General features: G+C 39.4%; 1 protein-coding gene and 1 non-coding gene across 2 annotated transcripts; both read left to right on the top strand.

Annotated features, from left to right (window-relative positions):
* The first annotated feature begins 1074 nt into the window (after nucleotides 1–1074).
* LOC134370161 (AP-3 complex subunit sigma-1) lies at nucleotides 1075–2228 on the top strand. The gene has a single exon (XM_063087171.1). The coding sequence runs from the start codon at nucleotides 1175–1177 to the stop codon at nucleotides 1754–1756; it is 582 nt and encodes a 193-aa protein (XP_062943241.1). The 5' UTR covers nucleotides 1075–1174; the 3' UTR covers nucleotides 1757–2228.
* A 13867-nt stretch (nucleotides 2229–16095) lies between these two features.
* Nucleotides 16096–16299, top strand: LOC134371361 (small nucleolar RNA SNORA74). Its single transcript, XR_010022790.1, has one exon. It is a non-coding gene; the product is annotated as a small nucleolar RNA SNORA74 (small nucleolar RNA).
* Nucleotides 16300–26498: the final 10199 nt, after the last annotated feature.

Below are 26498 nucleotides of genomic sequence, written 5' to 3'. Positions count from 1 at the left end.
ACCCACCCCAGCCAAAGAGTAACAGGGCACCTAGGCACTTCTCCTAAGAACTCGAGAGCTCACCCACATCCTAAATGAACCAATACAGTGTCACTACCCTCAATAAGGAATCACTAAGTGCCCCAGTGCCTAGGCCACAGAGGCACTCACATGAAACTCCAATACTGAATATGGCCAAATTACCTACATGGAGACTACACTATTGTGTATATCTGGAACCAATACTAAAACACTCTACTCAACCGTCAATGTAAAACACATGTACAGGGGAAGTCTCTCTCCTCAAAGCCCACTCTAGAATAATATAAGAAGCAACTGCTCTACAAGATGACCAGACATCAATAGAGAGATACTAGAAATACAAAAAAAGAAAATATGAGACTTTGGTCAAGATGGTGGAATAGATGGTCCCCAGCATCACTCTCTCCCACAAATCAACTAATTTACAACTATGAAAAAGCAAGGACAGCCAAGCTGGAGCCACTAGAGCTCAGGGGAAGAGGAGGAGAGACCTATGGAGTGCATGAAGGTGGGAGAAAGAAAATACACCTCTGACCATTTCGAATCCTGGCTGTTTCCAGGCTGAAACTGCTGAGCACATGAAGCAGGAACTGGCAAAAAGCCACAGCTGTGCCTTTCAGATGAAGTTGCTTGGAGGTGGCAGGGGAGAAGAGGGCCTTGGTGGTCCCCAAGCCAGCAATACCACTAATAGGATTCCTGTGGACCCACATAGGACCAAGGAGCCAGAACAATTGAAAAAAAGGAGCTAATCAGAGGCCAGTGAGTCATCACAGGGACTGGAGCATGGCCCATCCCATGGGAAGTGTTTGGAGCACAGGAGGTGGGGGAGATGGGCTCACTGGGGGGACACTGGGGCACTGCAAGGATAGCTGAACTGCCCCACAATCAGCATAGGGCCACTCAGAGAAGACTGGTCAGGAATATAGAATTGCATGGGGTGCAGTTTGATGAAAATACTCAGGCCCAGACCAGTGTTTCTACACAACCCAGGTGCACCAGATCTCACTGGAAGTACCTATAAAGTCAACCATTAAAACCTGGGCTGCAGGGAGGGGGCGGGTGGGGAAGGCTTGCAGACAAGATCTCAAGGTGAGGCTCACGCGCCCGCCCCCGCCCTGGCCCCCGTCACCCACCCGGTCGGCTCGGCTCAACCATGATCAAGGCGATTCTCATCTTCAACAACCACGGGAAGCCGCGGCTCTCCAAGTTCTACCAGCCCTACAGTGAAGATACACAACAGCAAATCATCAGGGAGACTTTCCATTTGGTATCTAAGAGAGATGAAAATGTTTGTAATTTCCTAGAAGGAGGATTATTAATTGGAGGATCCGACAACAAACTGATTTATAGACATTATGCAACATTATATTTTGTCTTCTGTGTGGATTCTTCAGAAAGTGAGCTTGGCATTTTAGATCTAATTCAAGTATTCGTGGAAACATTAGACAAGTGTTTTGAAAATGTCTGTGAACTGGATTTAATTTTCCATGTAGACAAGGTTCACAATATTCTTGCAGAAATGGTTATGGGGGGAATGGTATTGGAGACCAACATGAATGAGATTGTTACACAAATTGATGCACAGAATAAACTGGAGAAATCTGAGGCTGGCTTAGCAGGAGCTCCAGCCCGTGCTGTATCAGCTGTAAAGAATATGAATCTTCCTGAGATCCCAAGAAATATTAACATTGGTGACATCAGTATAAAAGTGCCAAACCTGCCCTCTTTTAAATAAAATATTTAAAAGACCACTCCCAGGTAAAATCCAGGGGGAAAAGTCATCTAAGTTTACTATACAGTTGTTTACCAAAAATAGAGGAGGAGAGTCTTAACTTTTGCTCTTGGATTTAAGTCAAGGTACTGTATAGAAGCTGTGTAAAATCAGTATGAAAGTTCAACGTGGCTTTTCTTGCTCAGTGATTTTAAAGAAATTGAATAGTTCCAGTGTGATTCTTGTTTTTCTTTTCTAAACTGTTCCTGTGCCACTGAAGGCATGCCTCTGTGTATTGGCTAATACAGTATTTTGAAAAGTGTTTGAGATATTTCTTAAATTATGTACAACCCAAAATGTTGTTGTTTTGTATGGATCACAAGTGTAGCATTCCTTAATTCTTTCTGCTGTTTGTCACATTTGTTATTTAAAGAACCAAGTATGTATTGCATGAAAACATTGTGACATTTTTCTCTTAGTTTAAATAAACTCCAAGGTAACTGGAAAAAAAAAAAAAAAAAAAAAAAAAAAAAAAAAAAAAACCTGGGCTGCACAAAAAGCCTTCCCTAGGGAATTAGCAGCAAAGCAGCAATTTAGCTCAAGGACAGAGCTCAAGTACTGGTCCTCACAGAAAGTTCCCCCATTTTAGAAGTAAGCAAAGGACAGAAAATTAGTTCCAGTGCAGAATTTGAGTGGTGGAAACAACAAATAATCCAACACAGAAACTGAAAGAAAAAACAAAGTACCCACAACCAGAGACAAAGTTTGATATTAACTAGTAAAAGTCTCACTTCACCAAAGAACACCTATAACACCTTGAAGGACCAGAAGGCCCCTGGGCTACCAAACTAGAAAGGGGGGAGGGCCAAGGGCCTCAGCCATGCACTCTGACACCCACACCAGTCCTGAGCATGGGGGCCTCAGCGCTTGGCCACACCACCCCAACAAGCACAATCACCCCAGCAATGGCCACTGAGATGCCACAGGAGGCACCCCAGGCTCTCCCGAGCCAGTGTGGTGGGGAGACGAGAGCTGCAGCCATGCCCCCACAACACAAGTAACCAGCGCAGTGATTACCACTGAACCACTGCAGAAAGAGCCCTGGGCCCTCCTGAGCCAGAATGGTGGGGGGCCTCGGGCCTTGGTCATGACCCCCACTCCTGCAGCCAGCCCAGCGACAATCATCAAGCCACATCAGGAAGTGCACCGGGCTCTCCCAAGCCAGCATGGTGGGAGGCAGATGGCCTTGGTCATGCCCCCCTGCCCCTGCAGCCAGCCCAGCGACAACCACTGAGCTGCAGCAAGAAGGGCCCTGGGTTCCTGAGCTGGGGAGGTGGGAGGCAAGGGCTTTTGCCACACCCCCTGACATCTGCACCCAGCCCAGCAATGACCAAGCCACCACTGGAAGCCCTCGGGTCTCCCCTGTGGGAATGTGGGGGGTGCCACAGGCCTCAATCCCACCCTTCCTCCTTCTTCCTCCTTCCATCACATTTCCTTCCCCTTTTCCCTCTCCCACTCCCTCCCAACTGCTCTGCAGCAACATCACAGAATGTAAAAAAAAAATATTAATAAAAGAAAAGAAAAGAAAAGAAAAGATGACACCACCAAAGGAATATAATAATTCTCAAGTACCAGACTCCATAGAGCAGGAAAACTTTGAAATGACTGAAAAGAAATTCCAAGCAACAATCTTAAGGAAACTCAATGAGATACAAGAAGATTCAGTTAGACAACACAATAAAATGAGGAAAACTATCTAGGATATGAAGGAGGAAATTTACAAAGAGATTAATACCTGACAAAAGAATGCTGCAGAATTCTTAGAACTGAAGGATTCATTCAACAGAATAGAAACACAACTGAGAGCTTAAGCAGTGGGTTAGAACAAGCAGATTAAAGAATTTCTGGTCTTGAAAACAGTCTTTTTGAAATAACAAAAGAAAAAGGAATTTAAAAAATGAAGAAAATCTAAGAGAGCTAGCAGACGAACTTAAGTGCTCAAACATCTGAATCATAGGTGTTCTGGAAGAGGGGGAGAGAAGAAAAAGTCGTTGAAAACATGTTCAGTGAAATAACAGTGGAAAACTTCCCAGGTATAGGGAGGGACATGAACCTTTAGATCCAGGAGGCTCAAAGGTCCCCAAACAGATTTAATCAACAACGGTCCTCTCCAGGCACATTATAGTCAAACTGGCAAAACTCAAAGACAAAGAGAGGATCTTAAAAACAGCAAGGGAAAAGTGTCAAGTCACCTATAAGGGAGTCCCCATCAGACTAACCACAGACTTCTCAAAAGAAAGTCTACAAGCCAAAAGAGAATGGGATGATATATTCAAAATACTAGAAAAGGGCTGGCCCATGGCTCACTTGGGAGAGTGGGGTCCTGATAACACCAAGGCCAAGGGTTCGGATCCCTATATAGGGATGGCTGGTTAGCTCACTTGGGAGACCATGGTGCTGACAACACCAAGTCAAGGGTAAGATCCCCTTACCAGTCATCTTAAAAATAATAATAATAATACTAGAAGAAAAAACAAAAAGCAAAAAACAAAAAAGCAAACAACTGCCAGCCAAGAATACTACACCCAGCAAGGCTATCCTTCAGAAATTAAGGAGAAATAGTGTATTTTCTAGACAAAAACTGTGGGAGTTCACCACAAGTCTTATAAGAAATCCTCAAGGGAGTCCTACATCTGGAATCCAAAAGACAATAATCACTACCATGAATATACAAGAACAAAACCCACTGGTAGAACAGTAGAACAAAAATGTAAACAAGAAAGAAAAAGAAACTATATCTTACCACCTCAAAAAAGCAAAAAGCACAGAAGACAAACAATAAAAGGGGAAGAAAGGGACAAAAGATATTTAAAACATCCAAATGAAAATTGACAAAGTGCCAGGAATAAGACAAAACCTTTCAATAACAACCTTAAATGTAAATGGACACAGACTGACTGACTGGATTAAAAAGTTAGACCCAACTATATGCTGTCTTCAAGAGACTCACCTCACCTATAAAGAAACACGTGGACTAATAGTGAAGGAATTAAAAAAGATATACCATGCAAATGGAGACCAAAAACTAGTAGGAGCAGCTATTCTTATATGAGATAAAATAGAGTTTAAACCAAAAGCCATAAAAAGAGACAAAGAAGGCATTTTATAATGATAAGGATCTATCCAGCAAGAAGATAAACAAAACAGACAAACCATTAGCTAGGCTAACTAAAAAAAGAAGAAAGAAGACTCAAATAACAAAAATCAGAAATGAAAAAGGAGATATTACAGCCAATACCACAGAAATACAAAGAATCATTAGAGATTATTATAAACAACTATACACCAATACATTTGAAAACCTGGAGGAAATGGATAAATTTCTAGACACATACAAAGTACCAAGACTGAACTAAGAAGACACAGAAAACCTCAACAGACCAGTAACAAGCAACGAGATTGAAGCAGTAATCAGCAGTCTCCCAACAAAGAAAAGGCCAGAACCGGACGGCTTTACTACTGAATTCTACCAAAGCTTTAAACAGGAATTAATACCAATTCTCTTCAAACTATTCCAAAAAAATTGAAACAGAGGACATTCTCCCAAATTCGTTCTATGGGGCCAGCATACCCTGATACCAAAATCAGACAAAGATACAACATAAAAAGAAAACTACAGGCCAATATCTCTGATGAACACAGATGCAAAAATCCTCAACAAAATATTAACAAACAGAATTCAGCAACACATAAAAAAAATAATACACCATGATCAAGTGGGATTCATCCCAGAGATGCAAGGACGGTTCAACATATGCAAGTCAATGAATGTAATACATCACATCAACAAAATCAAGGACAAAAACCACATGATTTTCTCAATAGATGCAGAAAAGCATTTAAGAAAGTTCAACATTCCTTCATGAGAAAGACTCCTAGCAAATTAGGTATAGAAGGAAAGTATCTCAACACAATAAAAGCCATATATGACAAAACCACCATCAATATCATCTTGAATGGGGAAATCCAAAAGCTTTTCCCTTAAGAACAGAAACAAGACAAGGATGCCCACTCTCACTACTCTTATTTAACATAGTATTGTATATAGTCTGTTTCCATTGCTTACAACAAAACACTTGAAACTGGGTGATTTATAAGAAAATGGAATTTACTGCTTACAGTTTCTGAGGCTGGGAAGTCCAAAGTCCATCTGGTGGTGGCAACAGTGACCCAGGAATCTCACATTGCAAGATGGTGGAAGCAGAGAGAGAGAGAGAAAGACAGACTCTCCTCTTCTTTTAAAGCCCTCAGAACCATGCCCCTGACCACCATTTTTAATCCATTCACTAGGCATGGTCCTACAATCCAATCCCTTCTTCAAGGCTCTACCTTTCAGTTACCATAATAGGATGTCACACCCTCTTAACAGTCACAGTGGAGGCGAAGTTTCTAATACATAAAACTTGGGGAACACAATTCAAGCTTCAATGAGTTTGGGGGGGGACATAATTCAATCCAGTACATATTGGGAGGACTAGACAGAGCAATCAGGCAAGAGAAAGAAATAAAGGGCATCTAGATTGGAAAATATCAAGTCTAACTGTCCCTGTTTGCAAATGACATGATCCTATATATAGAAAAACCTAAAGACTCTACCAAAAAACTCTTAGAACTGATAAATGATTTCAGTAAAGTTGCAGGATACAAAATCAACACGTAAAAATCAGTAACATTTTTATTGAACATCCAATAATGAACTAACAGAAAAAGAGATAAAAAAAAAAAAGCAAGCCCATTACAATAGTCACCAAAAAGATAAAATACCTAGGAATCAATTTAACCAAGGAGGTGAAAGATCTCTACAATGAGAAATAGAAATCACTGCTGAAAGAAATTAAAGAGGATACCAAAAGGTGGAAAGACATTCCATGCTCTTGGATTGGAAGAATTAACACAATGAAAATGTCTATACTACCCAAAGTGATCTATAGGTTCAATGCAATCCCCATCAAAATACCAATGACATTCTTCACAGAAATAGAAAAAACGATCCTCACATTCATATGGAACCACAAAAGACCCTGAAGAGCCAAAGCAATCCTGAGCAAAAGAAATAAAGCTGGAGGCATAACACTATCTGACTTCAAATTCTACTACAAAGGTATGGTAGCCAAAATAGCATGGTACTGGCATAAAAACAGACACTCAGACTAATGGAAGAGACCTGAGAACCCAGAAATCAACTCACATACTTACAGCCAACTGATCTTTGACAAAGGAAACAAGAACATACATGGGGGAAAAGACTGCCTCTTCAATAAATGGTGCTGGGGAAACTAGACATCCATACATAGAAGAATGAATCTAGACCCATACCTATTGCCATATACCATAATCAACTCAAAACAGATTAAAGACTTAAATACAAAACCTGAAACTATAAAACTCCTAAAAGAAAACATAGGGGAAACACTTCAGGAGGTTGGAGTAGGCAGAATTTTATGGACCCATCATGCTTCCACTGTGCCACTTTGATAGCTTTGGGGAAAGACTTTATGAATAAGATCCCCAAAGTACAAGCAACAAAAGCAAAAATAAACAAATGGGATTATATCAAACTAAAAAGCTTTTGCACAGCAAAAGAAATTAACAGAGTGAAAAGACAATCTAAAGAATGGGAAAAAATATTTGCAAACTATGCATCTAACAAGGGATTAATATCCAGAATATACAAGGAACTCAAACAACAGCAAAAAAAAAAAAAAAAGTAACCCAATTAAAAAATGGGCAAAAGAGCTGAACAGGCATTTCTCAAAGGAAGATATACAAATGGCCAACAGACACGTAAAAAATTGCTCAACATCACTAAGCATCAGGGAAATGCAAATCAAAAGCATATTGAGATATCATCTCACCCCAGTTAGATTAGCCATTATCAAAAAGACAGAGAACAACAAATGCTGGTGAGGATTCAGAGAAAGGGGAACCCTCCTACACTGTTGGTGGGACTGTAAAGTACTGTCACCATTATGGAAAACAGTATGGAAGTTCCTCAGACAACTACAGATAGAACTGCCATACAATCCAGCAATCCCACTGCTGGGTGTATACCCAAAGGAATGAAAATCATCATGCCAAAAAGATACCCGCACTCCCATTTTTATCACAGCTCTATTTACAATAGCCAAGAGTTGGAACCAGCCTAAATGTCCATCAGCAGATGACTGGGTAAGGAAATTATACACAATGGAATACTACTCTGCCATAAAAAGAATGAAATTCTGCCATTCTCAGCAACATGGATGAACTTAGAGAAAATTATATTAAGTGAAATATGCCAGATACAGAAAGAGAAATAGCATGTGTCCTCACTCATAAGTGGTAGCTAAAAAAAAAAAAAAAAAAAACAAATAAACAAACAAACAAAAAAGAACTAAAGAAAGACACAACAATCACGATAATTCATTGAGCTTTCAAAAGGAGAGAACAGAACTGAGGCCACCAGAAGTGGGAAAGGGGGGGCTTTAGTGAGAAATTGGTAAAGGACCACAAAAAATGATTACATTGTATAATGTTGAATATACTAATTATCCTGATTTGAGCATCATGTATTGCACACAGTTATTGATATTCAGTGCTGTACCCCACAGATACATACAGTGAAATGTTTAAAAAAAAATAACAATAGGGCCAAGCCCGTGGCGCACTCGGTAGAGTGCTGCGCTGGGAGCGCGGCAACGCTCCCGCCGCGGGTTCGGATCCTATATAGGACTGACCGGTGCACTCACTGGCTGAGTGCCGGTCACGACAAAAAAAAAAAAAAATAATAATAATAATAACAATAAAAAATCCTTGCCCTCCCCATATCCTTTAAACAAATAATTCTACTTGTAGGGACCTATCCGACAAAGTAATGCCAAAAAGCTTAATACACAAAGATGTATGTAAAATGTGGAAGCAGCCTAAATGGCTGGTTAATATGCAGTCATTTATAAATGATGATTAGAAAAAATGTTTAATGCCATGGGGAGAAATGCTTATATTGAAAGTGGTTGTGAGGAAAAAAATAAAAATAAAAATAAATAAATAAAGTGGTTGTGAGAAAACAGCAAGTTATAAGAAAACAAAATTGCCTCAGTGCTGAGATCTGAACAATGTTAAAAAGATACATGGGGAGGGTCGGCCCCGTGGCGCACTCGGGAGAGTGCAGCGCTTGGGAGCGCAGCGGCACTCCCGCTGCGGGTTCGGAGCCTATATAGGAATGGCCGGTACGCTCACTGGCTGAGTGCGGTGCGAGCGACGCCAAGCCAAGGGTTGCGATCCCCTTACCAGTCACAAAAAGACAAAAAATAAATAAATAAATAATAAATCATTTTCAATAGCTGCCCTCAGTGACACCATGTCCAAACCTTCGTTCCCACTAGGTAGCTCAATGATGGTGCAATAGACACAGGAATTAGAAGTCTCTGTCTGGTATTTAACATTCATTTAAAATGTTCACATACACAAAAATATTCATTTTAAAATGTCCATCTCAAGCTCCCCTTCCAAGCTCTTGTGTTGACCCTTCCCAGGGAAGTTAGACCTGGCCATTGCCCTCATGGCTCCAGTAGAGAGTGGGGAAATGTGGTCTGTCCTCCACCACTTCCCCATTGGTTCCTTTCTGCTAGTAGGGCTGGGGACAGGGATTGGGAGGCAGAGGTCTTCATAACTGACACTCAGGAAGTAGCAGTCTGTCTGTTGGTTGCTGCTGCTGTTCAAGACTAACTGGCTGTTGTCTTCCTCTGTGTGGCAGCATCCAAAAACTGTTTCTCTTGTGCGGAACATTTCTGAATCTCAGCTTCCTAATCTGTGAAATGGAAAGAACACAAACTACCTTATGGGGGTGATGGCAAAAATAGAATTAAGATAATGTGTGTAGGACTATTATCAATTGTAAATCACTATGTAAATATTTACTATTATTCCTTTGAGGAGCCTATTATTTGAAATGTCTACTATTTGAATTACATTTTTGTTTTCCTAAGTGTTTAAATTTCTTCACTGTAACACCTTCAGATTAGAGATATAAAGACTTTTAGGTGGTATAAGATGCTATCTGGGAGAGTTATTTCATAGTACTTCCATGGGACATGTCTACTATTTGAAATGTCTACTATTATTTGAAGTGTATACCTTCACTTAGAGATCAAACAGTTATTTCTTCACTCAGTAGGACAAAACTGGTGATTGTTCCCTCAGACCTACTCTTCTCCCACTCTTCCCCATCTCCGTAAAGGGCAAGTTCATTCTTCCAATGACACAGGCCAAAAACTGGAGGTAACCTTGGCCTTCCTCTTTAACTCAACATCCAATCTGTCAGCAGACCTTGTCGGCTGTACCTTTAAACCATATCTGCAAGTCGACCATGTTTTTTCACTTCCAGTACTATCCCATCCAAGCCACCTCACCTCTCTTTTGCAACCATTCTCCAACTGGTCTCCTTTCTCCACCCTTGCCTTCCTATGACCAGTCTCCACACAGTAGCCAACATGATCCTTTTCAGACCTAAGTTGGTTCACATTATTTTTAGCTCCAAATCCTCAAATGGCTTTCCATCTCACTCAAAGTGAAATCCAAAGTCTTTGGCAAGGTATACAAGGCTCCAAATGATCTGGCTCTTGGTTCCCTCTCTGACCTTGCTCCTACCACTCTCTCCCTCACTCACCCAGTATTAGCCACATTGGTCTCCTTGCTGTTCCTCCCAAAAGCCAAGCATGTTTCTGCCTCAGGGCCTTTGCACTATGTAGTCTTTCTGCCTAGAATACAAGGGTACTTCAAAAAGTTTGTGGAAAAATTGAATTAAAAGATAATATGAATCTTGGGCTGGCCCTGTGGCTCACTCAGGCGAGTGTGGTGCTGGGAGCACTGAGGCCGCAGGTTCGGATCCTATATAGGGATGGCCGGTGTGCTCACTGGCTGAGCATGGTGCAGACAACACCATGCCGAGAGTTGCGATCCCCTTACTGGTCAAAAAAAAAAAAAAATAATAATAATAATATGAATCTTTTCATGAAAATTTTGAAGACCTCTCATACTGTTTCTCCAGAAAGCCACAGGGCTTACTCCCTCACCTCAGCAGAGATTTCCCTGACTACAAAATTTAAAACAACACATTCCTGCCATATCCCTGGTTTATTTTTCTTCTTAGTACTTAATACCCCTGACATTATATATTTATTTCTTTACAGTCTGTCTTCCCCAAGTAGAATGCACTACTTTGCCCAGCACCCAGAACAGAAATGAATTCCTTACATTTTTAAAAATCTTTACTTTTTTAGAGCAGTTTTAGGTTCACAACAAAATTGAGAGGAAAGTAAATAGAGATTTCCTATATAGCCCCTGCTCCTACATATGCCCAGCCTCCTCCATTATCAACATCCCCACCAGAGTGGTACATTTTTTACAATTGATGAACCAACACTGACACATCATTATCATCCAAAGACCATAGTTTACATTAGGGTTCACTTTTGGTGTTGTACATTCTGTGGATTCTGACAAATGTATAATGACATGTATCCTTCATTAGAGTATCATACAGAGTATTTTCACTGCCCTAAAATTACTCTGTACTCCACCTATTCATCCCTCCACCACTGGCAACCACTGATCACCACTGATCTTTTTTACCATCACCATAGTATTGCCTTTTCCAAAATGTTACATAGTTGGAAGCATATGGTATGTAGCCTTTTTAGATTGGCTTCTTTCACTTAGTAACATGTATTTAAGGTTTCTCCATGTTTTTTCATTGCTTGATAGCTTTCTTTTTAGCAATGAATAATAAGCCATTGTTTGGATGTACCACAGTATATTTGTTCATTCACCTACTGAAGGACATCTTTGTTGCTTCCAAGTTTTGGCAATTATGAATAAAGTTGCTATAAACACCCATGTGCAGGTTGCCATATGAACATACGTTTTTAACTCTTTTATGTAAATACCAAGGACCATGATTGCTGGATCATATGAGAAGAGTATGCTTAGTTTTGTGAGAAACCACCAAACTCTCTTTCAAAGTGGCTGTACCAGGAATTTTGCATTCCCACCAGCAGTGAGTGAAAGTTTCTGTTGCTCCACATTCTCGTCAGCATTTGGTGTTGTCAGCGTTTTGGATTTTGGCCATTCTAATAGGTGCATAGTGGTATCTTCTTGTTTTAATTTGCATTTCCCTGATGACATTTAATGTGAAGCATCTTTTCATATGTTTATTTGCCATCTGTATATCTTCTTTGGTGAGGTGTCTGTTAAGGTTTGAGACTCATTTTTAAAATGGGTATCTGTTTCCTTATTGTTGAGTTTTAAGATTTCTATGTACACTTTGGATAACAGTCCTTTATCAGATATGTCTTTTGCAAATATTTTCTTCCAGTCCATGGCTTGTCTTCTTATTCTCTTGACATTACCTTTCACAGAGCAGAAAATTTTAATTTTAATGAAGTCTAGATTGTCAATTATTTCTTTCATGGATCATGCCTTTGGTGTTGTATCTAAAAAGTAATTGCCATAACCAAGGTCATCTAGGTTTTCTCCTGTTATCTTTTAGGAATTTTTTAATTTAGTTTTTCATTTTACATTTAAGTCTTATGAACCATTATAATTCTTGTAAAGGGTGTAAAGTATGTATCTAGATTAATTTTTTTGCATGTGAATGTCCAGTTGTTCCAGCACCGCTTGTTGAAAAGATTATCTTTGTCCCATTGTATTGCCTTTGCTCCTTTTGTTAAAGATCAGCTGACTATATTTATTGGTCTATTTCTGAACTCTCTATTCTGTTCCATTTATCTACTTGTCTATCCTTTCATCAGTACCATATTGTCTTGATTACTGTAGCTTGATTACTTATATAATATGTCTCAAAATTGGATAATGTCAGTCCTCCAACTTTATTATTCTCCTTCAATATTGTGTTAGCTATTCTGCGTCTTTTGCCTCTTCACATAAACTTTAGAATTGTTTGTTAGTATCCACAAGGTAACTTACTGAGATTTTGATTGGGATTGTTTTGAACCTATAGATCAAGTTGGGAAGAACTGACATCTTGACGATATTGAGTCTTCCTACCCAAGAACATGGAACACCTCTCCATTTATTTAGTTCTTGTTTGATTTTGTTCATCAGAGTAGTTTTGCCCATATAGACCTTGTACATATTTTGTTAGACTTAAGTATTTCATTTTGGGGGGTGCTAATGTAAGTGATGTTCTTAATTTCAAATTCCACTTATTCATTGCTGGTACATAGGAAAGTGATGGAGTTTTGTATATCAACTTTGCTATAACCTCTTCTTAGTTCCAGGAGTTTTTCTGTTAATTCTTTTGGATTGTCTACAGAGATGGTCATTTAATCTGTGAACAAAGACAATTTGATTTCTTCCTTTCCAGTATGTATACCATTTATTTTCTTTCCTTGTCTTATTGCATTAGCTAGGACTTCTGGTGTGATGTTGAAAAGGAGTGGTGTGAGGGGATATCCTTGCCTTGTGTCTGATCTTGGTGAGAAAGCTTATAGTTTCTCACTATGAAGTATAAAGTTAGCGGCAGGCTTTTGTAGATATTCTTTACAAAGTTGAGGAAGTTCTCCTCTATTCCTAGCTTACTGAGAGTTTTTATTATGAATGAGTGTTGGACAAACATTTCCTTAAAATGACCATTTCATACTTATGCTTTCTCAAGTCCAATGGTAATATTCATGCCCTGGGGTTCTTCTGGATTCAGTCACCTCTCCTTGCATATTGGGGAAAGTCACATTCTTACTCCTGTGTCCTGAAAGAAAACAAAATCCTATTTTCCATGTTCAGCTTGAAGTGGAATTACCTTGGCACTTGGGGTTTGGGATTGCAGAGAAGAGGAGGGGAGCTGCCCTTAATGTCTGATCATCTTTATCCCTTGTGATGCCAGCAGCTGGCTGGAGTCACAAGAGATTCAGTCTGCCACAGCCCACTTTCCGGGAAGCCATGTTGTAGAAAAGACAAGTGTAAACACTCAAGAAATGTGATCTAGGGAGTGAATAGGTGTGGAGAATTTATTGTTTGTACAGAGGGTAGAGGAACAAGGCCACAGAAGAATCTCCACCCAGACAGATTTTTTTTTTTTTTTTTAAAGATAACTGGTAAGGGGATCTTAACCCTTGGCTTGGTGTTGTCAGCACAATGCTCAGCCAGTGAGTGAACCAGCCATCCCTATATAGGATCTGAACCCATGGCCTTGGTATTATCAGCTCACCCAGAGAGATTGTTAATGGTCACCCACAGAGTTGTTAATGTTCTTAAGAGTTGGGGGATGGGGTCATGTATTCAACCCAGGATCATGAACTCTAGAGACACCCCATCTACGTTCACCACCATTCTTACCTCAATTTTCACAGGAGCCCTAAATAAAACTCTGTAGCCACTCTACCTGAATGGTGACTATGTCTGACCCCACACTGCTTTGTCTTAAAGGGACAAGGGGCCAATCTCCATTCTCAATATATGGTCTAATCCTCACATAATGACCAGTTCATTTATGGGCTCCTTACAGTACTGCAGACTAGGGTGTGGTAGCCCCTATCCCTGCCCTCCTGACTTTAGCTGGCTTAGGTCACCTTCCCTGCTCCATACACAGAAAACTGCACTTCCCAGAACTGTTTTCAACAAGCCACTCTCTTCCTCCTCAAACCTGCCTGGACTGGCCAGGGCACTCTACAGCAATGTTCTATTTTTCTTTCCCAGAACTTGGCTCTGGCTCTAATCCTTGACCATCAGCGGCGCCTGTATGCAACTACCCAGGAGAGAACAGCAGGGGGAGCAAGAAAAATTCAGATTCTTCAGCTGGACAAAAAGGGTCAAGGATAAAAGCTATTTCTCAATAGGCCCAGGTAATTTTCTCCTCATTTGAGATATACAGAACCAAGCACATTGCTAAAATGCTGATCGTGAGGTTCAGGTAAGTGAAAAGCCAAATGGAGTTTATCCATTCAGTCATCAACAACTATTTATTAAGCCCATACTATGTGCCAGGCTTGACACTGTATATAGAATAATTAAGAAGACTGTTAAAGTCCCTAACCTCATACATTTATAGTGATGAACTGGAAGAATTGGTCAAGGGAGGTCAAAGTGAAGATGTGTGGCAGGTTCATGGGACTCTGGAGTGGGAGAGACAAAAGAATAGACTTTGAGACCAGAAAACAGATTCTATCAATACAACAAACAAACAAACAAACAAACAAACAAACAAACAAACAAACAAACAAAAAATCAGAGAAAGAATGTTGGGTGCAATAAGACTGCTAAAAGCAATAAAAATGAGAGCACACATCCCGGTATCTAAGAGAAATAGCATCAAGAACAAGTAGAAACTGAGGACTTGATTAATACACTGATTTTGCTTCAAAATAATACAGTGGGGAGAGGGAGTGAATAGGGGTAGAGATGAAACAAAACTGGCTATGTGCTGGATAATTCCACAAGCTGGGAGACAGGTACTTGGTGATTCATTGTATTATTCTACTTTTGCATGTTTTTTAATTCCCATAGAAAATGCTTACACACACACACACACACACACACACACACGCGAGGAACCTTCAAAAAATTCATGGAACGATTCCTATTATCTTTTAAAAAAAAATTTTGGCATCTGGCTGGTATGGGGATCTGAACACTTGGCCTTGGTGTTATCAGCACCACGCTCTAATCAAGTGACTTAACCGATCAGCCCGTGTTATCTTTTCATTCAATTTTTCCACAAACTTTTTGAAGTACACTTTTATCTCTCAACAACTTGGTCAATAACCACTACAGACAATTTTCACAGAGGACACCCTATTTGTTATGGAAGAAAACTGAGCATCTCTGCTCATCCAAAATTCCAAAAAGTTCAGAACAAACTGAATCTGTGGACATTTTCTCTCCTGTCCCCTTCTCTCACAGTTCTATAGCTAGAACCTACGGTACTGATGATCCTTTAGAGTGGCACAATATATATGTTATTTCACTGGGGTTCCTTATCTGTGTAATTGACGATGGCAGGGACTGTGCTTGTTTCATCTTTTAATGCCCAGACACAGTGCCTGGAATGAAGCCAGGATTCAATAAAAGTTTGCTGAATGCACACCAAATATGTTGTAATTTTTTAAAAGATCTGCACACAAAATATGATGTGAGTTGGGTTGACTCATGGTTGTATAAAAATGTATTCACTGTACCACTACACATGCATCAGGATGGCTACTGTCAAAAAAAAGAAAGAAAAGAAAAAAACAAACAAACAAACAAGTGTTGGCAAGGATGTGGAGAAACTGGAATCCCTGTACACTGTTGGAGACAGTACAAAATGTTCCAGCAGTAGTCAACTGTCTGCACAGAACCATTCCTGTGATGGTGTTACACTGCCGGGAGAGGAATGTCTTGTTTTCTTCTTCCGGTTGCCTTCGTCACTGTTCTGATGGTGTCTGGCATCAGTGCAAGGAAGAACTGAGCTTCCTTGAGGGTATGCTAAGCGTTCACTTTGGCTGTTTGGCTCTAGTCTGGGAGCAGACATAAAGTGAAAAAAAAAAATTAAAATAAAACACAAAAAACAAAAATGTTGTAGCCACTATAGAAAACAGCATGGTGGCTCCTCAAAAAATTAAAAATGGAATTACCAGATGATCCAGCTATTCCACTTCTGGTATATACCCAAAAGAATTGAAAGCAGGGTATCAAAGAGTTGTTTGTTTGTTTGTTTGTTTTTAAAGATGACTGGTAAGGGGATCTTAACCCTTGACTTGGTGTTGTCAGCACCACGCTCTCCCAAGTGAGCTAACCAGCCACCCCTATATAGGGATCCGAACCCGCGGCCTTGGTGTTACCAGCACCACCCTCTCCCAAGTGAGCCACGGGCCAGCACTCAAAGAGATATTTGTACACCCATGTTCACTGCAGCATTATTCAGAATAGCCAAAAGTGAAACCAACCCAAGTGTCCTTCAATGGATGAATGGATAAACAAAATATGGTATATATATATATACAATGGAAAATTGTTCAGCTTTAAAAAGGAAGGAAATTATAACACATGCTACAACATGGATGAACATTGAGGACATTATGCTAATTCCACTTAAATGATGAGGTAACCTAGAGTAGTCAAATTTATAGAGTAAGAAAATGGAATGGTAGTTGCCAGGGGCTGGGGCGAGAGTGAGTGGGAGGTAGCTTATGGATATTGAGTTTCAGTTTTGCAAGACGAAAAGCGTTCTGGAGATTGGTTGCACAATGTGAATGTACTTAACATTACTACACGATACACTTAAAAGTGGTGAAGAAGGTAAATTTTATGTTATGTAGATTTTATCAAAACTTAAAAAATATTCACTGCAATACTAAGGTCCATCCTAGCTTCAAATATTTAGGGTCACCTGCCTCTCCCTTTTTTTCATGGGGTGTACACACTAATTTTCCTCAGTAGTGACAAGAAGCTATGGAAATTGGCGTCTTAAATGGGGGTTAATGAAATCAATCTGAAACCATCTAATTTCAAATCCCATTCATCATTTGATCTATAGAATTTAGTTTCACCTTGTGCAAATGTAAATTCATTTAGTCCATAAAAATTTTCAATAGGTATAAAGACTAAAGAACTTTGTTACCAGAAAAAAAATCTACCAAGAACTTTAGAGAAATGGGCATAGAACCTAAAGTAGAGAAGAGGAAAATCAACTTGATTTCCCAAAAGGGAAGAAGAAACTCAAAACCTCCCTTGGGGATACTGAGAAGTACATTCTACTTTCTGTTGCCCAACAGGGAAGGAAGTGCTTGGTAATAATGATGAGAAAGGAATCTATGGGAATGGGGGATGAATTCTGTTCTTAGGAGCACTGTGAGGTCACTGGGTGATCTTGAACAAGGCCCATAATCTCTGGGAGCACCTCCTTTCTGAAGACAGGGGACTACATATAGAAACAGCACTTATAAATTCTTGTACTGGCAGCATGAAAGAGGTTCAAAAGATAGGTTCTTTCACATGTGTCTCTTCATTAGTATGACATCTCAGGGATAGTAGTTTACAACAAAGCATACAATACATCATAAGGCTCAAGCCATTTCTGATTCTCTGGAGAGTTCTGGTTCAAGAAAGAGGTTTTCTTAGCTGGCCTTCTACCCCAGAAGTTCAGTTCACAACTAGCAAGAAGTATTGGCTCTGAGCTGAGGCAGATGGGAGTAGTCTGAGTTTCTCTGAGGATGAACTAAAACCAGCAGCCAACGTTCCCTGACATCCAAGGGGTGGAACTTGATAGTTAAGTCTGGGTCCAGAAGAAACAGTGCAAACAAGGCTTTCTAGAACAGTAAAAACCAACTCAGAAAACAGGGTAAAAAAATAGCCTGGCAAAACCAACCACAGCACAATAAAGCAAGAAGACAAACACTCCTTATTTTAAATGACAAGTGTGCTAATTATGCAAATGATCCACACAGAAGTACATGCTTCAAAAAAAGTGAAAAGGAGAATACAAAATACTGATCACAATATACAAATGTACTAAAAATCAGAAGCACGTTTGGAGTAATAAAAGTAGAACATTCACAATGCTAAATAATCGAAACAGTATGATACTGGCATAGGATAGACTATATAATTGACGGAATAGAATTGAGAGTCCAGAAATAAATTCATATATCTGTGGTCAATTGATTTTCCATAAGGGCAGTAAGACCACTTGATGGGGAAAGGATAGTCTTTCAACAAATGGTGCTGGGACAACTGGATATCCACATGCAATATACGACACAAAAAGCACAAAGGACAAAGAAAAAATAGTTAAACTGGAGTTCATTAAAATTTAAAAGTTTTGTGCATCAAAGGACTATCAAAAGAAAGTGAAAAGACAACCCACATATTGGGAGAAAATACTTGCCAATCATATATCTTATAAGGGTCTAATGTCAAGAATACTTAAAGAACACGTACCACTCAACAACAAAAAGACAAGCAACCCGATTTAAAAATGGGCAAAGGATTTCAATAAACATTTCTCCAAAAAAGATAAACACATGGCCAACAACCACATTACTCATTAGGAAAATGAAATAAAAGCCACAATAAAAACTCCTCCAACTTCACACTTACTAAGACAGCAATAATAAAAACAGGGAAAATAACTGTTGGCAAGCATATGGAGAAATTGGAATTCTTATAACATTGCTAGTGAGAACATAAAATGGTGCAGCCACTATGGAAAACAGTTTGATGATTCCTCAAAAAGTTAAACACATAATAACCAGCAATCCTACTAACATACCCCAAAGAACTGTAAACAGGTATCAAACAAAAGTCGGTACATGAATGTTCACAGCACCATTATTAATAATAGATGAAAGGTGTAAACAACCCAAATGTCCACCAACTGATGACTGAATCACCAAAATATGGTGTATCCACACAAAGGGATATTATTCAGCATAAAAAGGGATGAAATACTGATAAATGCTACAACTTAGATGAATCTCTCTCTTTTTTTTTTTTGGTTGGCCAGCAGTACGGGAAACAACTTAGATGAATCTTGGAAACATCATGCCTAGTAAAAGAAGTCAGACACAAAAGGTTACATATAGTATGATTCCATTTAATGAAATGTCCAGAATAGGCAAATCCATAGAGATAGAAAGTAGATCAGTCACAAAGGATGGGGAGAGAGAAGGATAGGGTGTAGCTACTAACAAGTACTAGGTTTCTTTTTGGAGTGATGAAAATGTTCTGAAATTAAGACAGTGGTGACAAGGGCCAGCCCGTGGCTCACTTGGGAGAGTGTGGTGCTGATAACACCAAGGCCATGGGTTCGGATCCCTATATAGGGATGGCTGGTTAGCTCACTTGGGAGTGCGTGGTGCTGACAACACAAAATCAAGGGTTAAGATCCCCTTACTGGTCATCTTACATAAACAAACAAACAAACAGTGGTGACAGTTGAACAACCTTGTGAATATACTAAAAACTTCTGAACTGCACCGTATAAAATGGTGAATTTCACAGTAGGTGAATTATATATCAATAAAAAACAAGCATTCATAAGTTTTTTTGCATTGTTGCTAAATTTACTTACACGTGAAATTTTGTTTTTAAATGTGTCTGAATGTTAATGCTGTAGGGACATACTGACATCTCTTTGCAGACTCATTTGTCACTACTCAGTTACCATCTCACTCTCGATCCCCAACTGCATACCAAACCTCTAGCCATTACTAGAATATGTACTGCCAAGCTTTTCCATACTTCAGCACCTGTACAGATGCTGTTTCTTTTTCCCAGAAACTTTTGGCCTTCCTTCTGCTTCATCTAACCTTATCTCGACTTTCAATACCCAACACAAATGTCACCGGCACCTTTAAGCATCTCCAACTCTCCTCTGCCCCATCTCAGAACATATTACTTTCTTTATACTTCTCTCTGTACGTTCCTCAATAGTGGCAATTCTTATAATAATTTAGTCCCATGTTTGTCCTCTTCTTCCCTCTTCCGTCTCCACCCCAGACCAGAACCCCAAGCAAGCACAACTTTCTTATTCTATTTTGAGCACCAGTGTAGTCCTTAAAATAGAGTAGTAAGAGAAGAAACTATTTACTGAATGTCTAGTAACAGGGTACATAATGTTCATCATCACTCTGTGAAGTATACAAGTATATTACCATCTTCATTTCACAGATGAGAAGACTGAGGTACAAAGAGATTGAGTAACTTTTCCAAGGTAATTCAACTTGTTAAGTCATAGAGTAGAAGAGACCAGAATTGGACTTCTGCCTCTCAAATCCAGGGTTCTCCCTGTCAGTACAGTGAGGTAGTTACTAAGGCAATGAGATCAGACTGCCTGGGTACATATCCTGGCTCTTCCACTTATCTTTGTGGCTTTGGACAAATTACTTAAACTCTTTGTAATTGTTTTTTTCATTTGTAAAAGGAGAATAATAAGAGTGACTACATATTGTTTTTTTATGAATAGATGAGACAGTATATATAAAGCACTTAGAAGAGTATCTGGCACATACTAAGTACTCAATAATGTTAGCTATGACATGTATTACTGTCTCACATTGAGCTAGTATTTAATAAACACTGTATGTCTGGATAAAATGCACATCATAATATGTAGAGGTTACTGGATTATTCATCCCACTGTCAAGTCAGGACTAGAGTCTCTTAGGAATCCAGAGGGGGGATGTTAAAGCCCTAGCAAGTAAAAACAATAAAGTGATAATATTTTGACCTTTTCAAGACTCTTTGAGCTGACAATGGTAACACAATTGAGTGGAAACCAAATATTTTCAACCCTATTTCCAGATAAATTGGATTTGCTTAAACCACTCAGCATAACAAGAGCAAAATTAGAGGTTCAGCTAAGCTCTAGCTTATGATCCTAGATAGTGGCAATAACAACAATGGTACTAATAATAATACCAGAAGCTCTTAATATGTGTGGGGCACTCTTCTAAATGCTTTACATATATGAACAATTTAATGTTCATTGGAGCAGATTCTCCTACTGTATCCAGGAGAGCAGAAACTCAGAGCAAAAAGCAGATTGCTGACTGATGGTTAGAGCCACTCTAGGAATGGTGAGGCTTTCTCATAAATCTGATGACCCGTGAAGGTGACAAAAGGTTAGGCCACTCAGTGTTGGAGATGACAAGATCCTAGAAAGTGGAAATGCTCAACCACTGCCTTGGTGGCAATAGCCTGGCTGCAACTGGGAAGAATTTCTATTTCTAAAGTGAAGGTTATAGGAAAGCTGCTGCCAATGCTGCATAAAACTCAAGAATACTTACTTAGCAGCAATGGCTGATTTCCAACTGAGCCATTAAGGTAAATGGAGAAGAAAGCTCCAGGTATAAACATCCTTGGGAACTCAAAGAACACACTGACTGTTTGAAGCTGGCACTTAACCTATTATTGAACTCAGGGTTTGCTATTCTGGGGCCAATTTGAGTCCACTTATGACACCTCCCCATAACACTGCTCATTTCTGTTAACTAGGCTTCACAGAGTGAGAAGGGTAGCAATCAAATCTTATGGTTGGGCCTCACAGTAATAAGTTTATTTCTCTTGTCCTTGCATTTCCTTCTAGCCACAATCACTCTCTGATCCTATTTGGGATTCTTTTTTTTTTTTTCTCTCTGTCCATTTTACTGACTGTAATGGAATAATAGCTGAATCTTAATATGTGTGGGCATATACATGAAAAATATATAACATTTGTTTCCTGACATACAAATTCTTTTTTTTTTTTTTGACCAGTAAGGGGATCGCAACCCTTGGCACGGTGTGGTCCACACCACACTCAGCCAGTGAGCGCACGGGCCATCCCTATATAGGATCTGAACCCGCAGCCTCGGCACTACCAGTGCCGCACTCTCCCGAGTGAGCCACAGGGGCGGCCCTGACATACAAATTCTTTGAAGCGCATCTGTTAAGAAGAGATGAGATGGAGCCATCCAAGGGAAAAAATGGGTAAAGAAAATTTCAAGGAGAATAGTCAATATGACAGAGCAGAATGGGAGAGACGGCCAGGAGGAAACAGATGATAAAAAGAAAAGCAGTCCCTGGCACTGAAGGTACTCAGTAGCTGTTTGCTGACTGAAAAAAAAAATAGTAATAATAGAATGAAATACCAGGATTATGAGGGGGAACAAAGATATTTTCCCAGCTACTTTGTTGTTTCCCTACGCAGGATATATTTAATAAATTAATGTAAAATTTACAAATTGTTTATGTAAATGTAAATGCTAACTACAACTATGTATGATAATTTAAAGTGCTGCATGCCTATAGTTGACCCATGCCCATCATGCCATGTGACTGTCTAGACAAGGACTAGCATCTGGCCAAGGTCAATCACTCCAGCTCCAGCTTTCTTCTCCTGTTCCCTCTTCCTGACAGCTCATAAATCCTGGACTCCATCCCTGAATGCCCCTGTTTAAATTGCAAATGTTCTTTATAAGGTCTGAAGTCTGGATAAGGCCTGGTTTCTTACCTCTACTTTGAAACCCATTTCCCATCCTGAGTTTACACACTCTCGATATGCTTATAAATTCTCAGGCTAGACCCCAAAGCTCCTTTGTGCCTTCCTGCCAGCCTGCCTTGTTTTTAGTACCTCCTAGCCCATCCCCACTCACCTGAGTCTTACTCTAATTTTTCTGTCCAGTCATCCCACCACTAGTCCCATATCAAATGATGCTGGGTGTTTCTATATGCATACCTTGTTCTTATGTCAAATTCAAAACCACCAAGGCCAAATCCATTGTCCCCAAATCAGCTCCCCTTCGTAACCTCCCTGGCATGGCTACCAATTAGAATGGATGTACAACCACTCAGAATGACACAAGCAGTAGGCCAAATCAGTGTATTGGGTCTAATGTCAGCCCTGTCCATAATCCTTGCAGCCAGCTAAACTTTTTGAAAGAGTTGTCTCTCATAGTCTCCCTTCATCCTCCCCCTTTCCTTCCACAATTGACATATTTTAGTCCCCTCTCTCCCTCCCCCCCACCAAAATTCCTCCTGACTAGGTCACCAATGGTGGTCTTGTTGCTACAACCAATGGATTCTTTTTTAGCTTTTATCTTACTTGACCTTCCTGGTAGCATTTAACAATGCTGACCACTCCCTCCTTCCTAAAACACTTTCTTAGCTTCTCTGACACCATACTCTCCTGGTTGCAATCCAAGCACCTCTGGGTGCACCTTCTTGGCTTTTCCCAAATCTGCTTTTTCTCCTGTTTCTTATTTCAATGAATGGCACCACCACCTCCTAAACTCTCAAACCAGAAACCAAATTCCTTAGTTACTCCTACTTACTCCTAAAATCCCTTTGGTCATGGAGTCCTAATATTCTTCCTAGTTTGCCTCTCTTCATCTTCATTGCTTACATTTTTGAAGCACTTAACTATATACCAGCCAGGTGTGTTCTAAGTGATTTAATCCTCACAAGAAGCCTATAAGGTAAATTTTATTATCACCTCCAATTTTCGGATTAGGAAACAGAGGCATGGAGTGGTTAAGTAACTTGTATAAGATCATGTAGCTACTAAGTGTCAGAGGAGAATTCAAACACAGGTGGCCTGACTCAATTCTAGGGGTAGGTCACTATTCTCTCTCACTTAGATCATTGCAACAGCCTTTTTATTGGTCTTCTGGCCTTCTTTCATGGCTTCCTCTAATCCTCCACCCTGTGGCCAGAATGATCTTCGCTAAAATATACATCTGACTCTTGTCACTCTCTTATGTAAAACTCTTTACTGGCTCCTTACTGCCTTGAGGATAAAGTCCACACTCAACATGGCATTCAGGCACCTCTATAACCTGTCCAGCAAGCATTTATCTCTTTGGCTTCATGCTTTTGGTTGTTTTTTTTTTTTTTTTTGGCCTCATTTTAAATACAACCCTGATTGCTCCGCTAGCCACAATGATAGCTTGTACTTCCAGGCTTCTGCACATTGTTTGATGTGCTGAGAACACTAGCTCCTTCCCACCTTCAGATTTTACTTCTTCTGATAAGCCTTTTCTGACCTCCTAAGATTAGAACATATGCTCCTCCTGTGAGCTCCCACTGCCCCCAGTACTAATCCTTACTAAATGAATGTAGCATTCATTTCACTGTGTTATTAGCTGTGTACTACTATCACAAGACTGTGAGCTTCTGGAGAAAAGGAACTGTGTAGGGGTCACTGTTGTATCCTCAGTACTCAGCTTAGTGCCTGCCTGGTGCACAGCAGACAATATTCATTGAATGAATAAATCTTTATTAATCTTATCACACTCTTTAACCCCTACTTATATAATGCCCTATATTGTTTTTATTTTCATATCTGTTAATCTGATCTTTATTAACTCTGAGTTTTTTGAAGATAGTAAATATACCCAGCACATCTAATTTAGAGGTGACTCGCATAAATTCCTAATAATAACAACCATATTTATTCAGGGCTCAATGAGTGTCAACAATACAATGACGTTGGTAATATTTTTATCTTTCTCTCCCTCCATATGAGGAAACTGAGTTATGGAGAGTTTAGGAGCTTGTCTAAAATGACACAGCTAGTAAGTGACTGAGCTGGATTTTGAATCCTGACATTGGTACCTGTACTCTAAATCACAATAACGATAGGCTAAAAAGGTTTGGAATTACAGATGCTAAGTAACTTACCCAAGATCATAGTGCAATTTTGAGATTAAAATCCAGGTCTTTCCAAAGACTTAACTCATAAGTTATTTGATATACTGATCCCCCTACTTTAAAAGTCAGTGGTAAGCTCATACTGTGTGTTGATAAATTTTAAAAGCTGCAGATCCAGTTTACTGAAATTGGAGAATACCAAATACACTTCCAAGAGAAGCATAATTGTAGTTTACTGTGTTATTTCACCTTACATATCGACCGTCTAGTCTTATCAACCAATTAAGTTTATAGTCTTTGGTGTTCTCCCTGTGAAGACTATGTTTTCATCAATGTGAAAGCTATGTTTTCTAAGGCTGGCCTGTAAGTCAAAGTCCACTCTCATTCAGGAATTTACTCTTCCCTTTACTTGTCAAAACCAGTGATGTGATGTTTCTAAGTTCTCTGCTTTTGTGACTCCTCAGTTCCCACTGTGGAATGTATCATTTCTAAAAGTAATCTGTGATCAACAAAGCCTTCTTTGCTGTTTTATTATCTGCCCTTAAAAATATTCTGCTCTCTGTAGGCTTCTTAGACTCTTTTTCCCTTACATAGTATTCTATTTTGCCCCTTTATTTCAAACTTTAAAAACTTAACTATTACCAAGCATATACAAAATGGAAATAAAATAACTCATTGAAGGCCGCCATACTTTCAAAGGAGTGGCCTTCGGGTTTAGATATTTTGACTAGAATATTATTTCCTTAACAAGCTTCATAAAACCATCCCCGGCTGTTTGCAATTATACACTAAAATATCTTTCAGCACAATTTCAGTGGCTATTTCTATAGCACATCATATAAACAAAATAGTTGGAGCCAACTCATTAGATCTCACTCCAAGATTTTTACCAACACCTTGGCCCTCTTTTGCAGACAGAAAGGATTCTTAAGTCTTTAACAGCTTCAGGACTTCCTTATTAGAGCTCTCCCACTAACATATCCTGTTATCAAAATGAACTACCCATCCTTCTTGGGAAAGGCTCTGGAGGCTATTTCCTGATTGAAGTGTATGGCTTTGTCTCTGGATTAGTACTCATTTAATATGTAACTGAGAGTAAAACATCCCTAGAATATTTAGCAAAATGTGAGAATTATATGTCACAATGTCGTCTTCATGGATATAAACAATCTAAGATAAGTATTTGAGTAGTACTATATTGTATTATTATTGCAGTAATATTTTCAGAAGAAATCTGAAGTTTAGAGTAACTATAGGGCATAAAATATGGCCATACTGCACCAAATACATGAAGCAAAATTCAAATCTGGATCATCAGAAAAAGACAGGCACATCTCTGATGTCCTTGAGGAAGGAAGGTACTGAACCTACTATGACAGAATGTCTTTGAAGGACTGAAGAACAAGACCTTCATTGCTGGAAAAAAAATATCAAATCATGTTGATAAATGTCTTAGTTACAAGGGAGAAAAAACCAGGTGACTAAGATGAAAAAATCTCCTTCTGGCTTGTTTTATATCTTTTCTAGGCAGTGTTGTTCCTGATAAGACACATGGCACAAAATATGGTTTTGCTGTATCTCAAGGTGTGTAAGTTAGGAA

The sequence above is a fragment of the Cynocephalus volans genome, chromosome 2 (genome assembly GCF_027409185.1).
Source record: "Cynocephalus volans isolate mCynVol1 chromosome 2, mCynVol1.pri, whole genome shotgun sequence".
Lineage (NCBI taxonomy): Eukaryota > Metazoa > Chordata > Mammalia > Dermoptera > Cynocephalidae > Cynocephalus > Cynocephalus volans.
The sequence above is the reverse complement of the archived record's forward strand: the minus strand, read 5'-3'. Positions and strand labels throughout refer to the sequence as shown.

Bases quoted from the DNA above. Each gene is read 5' to 3' on its own strand.
- LOC134370161 (XM_063087171.1), top strand. From the start codon at position 1,175: ATGATCAAGGCGATTCTCATCTTCAACAACCACGGGAAGCCGCGGCTC.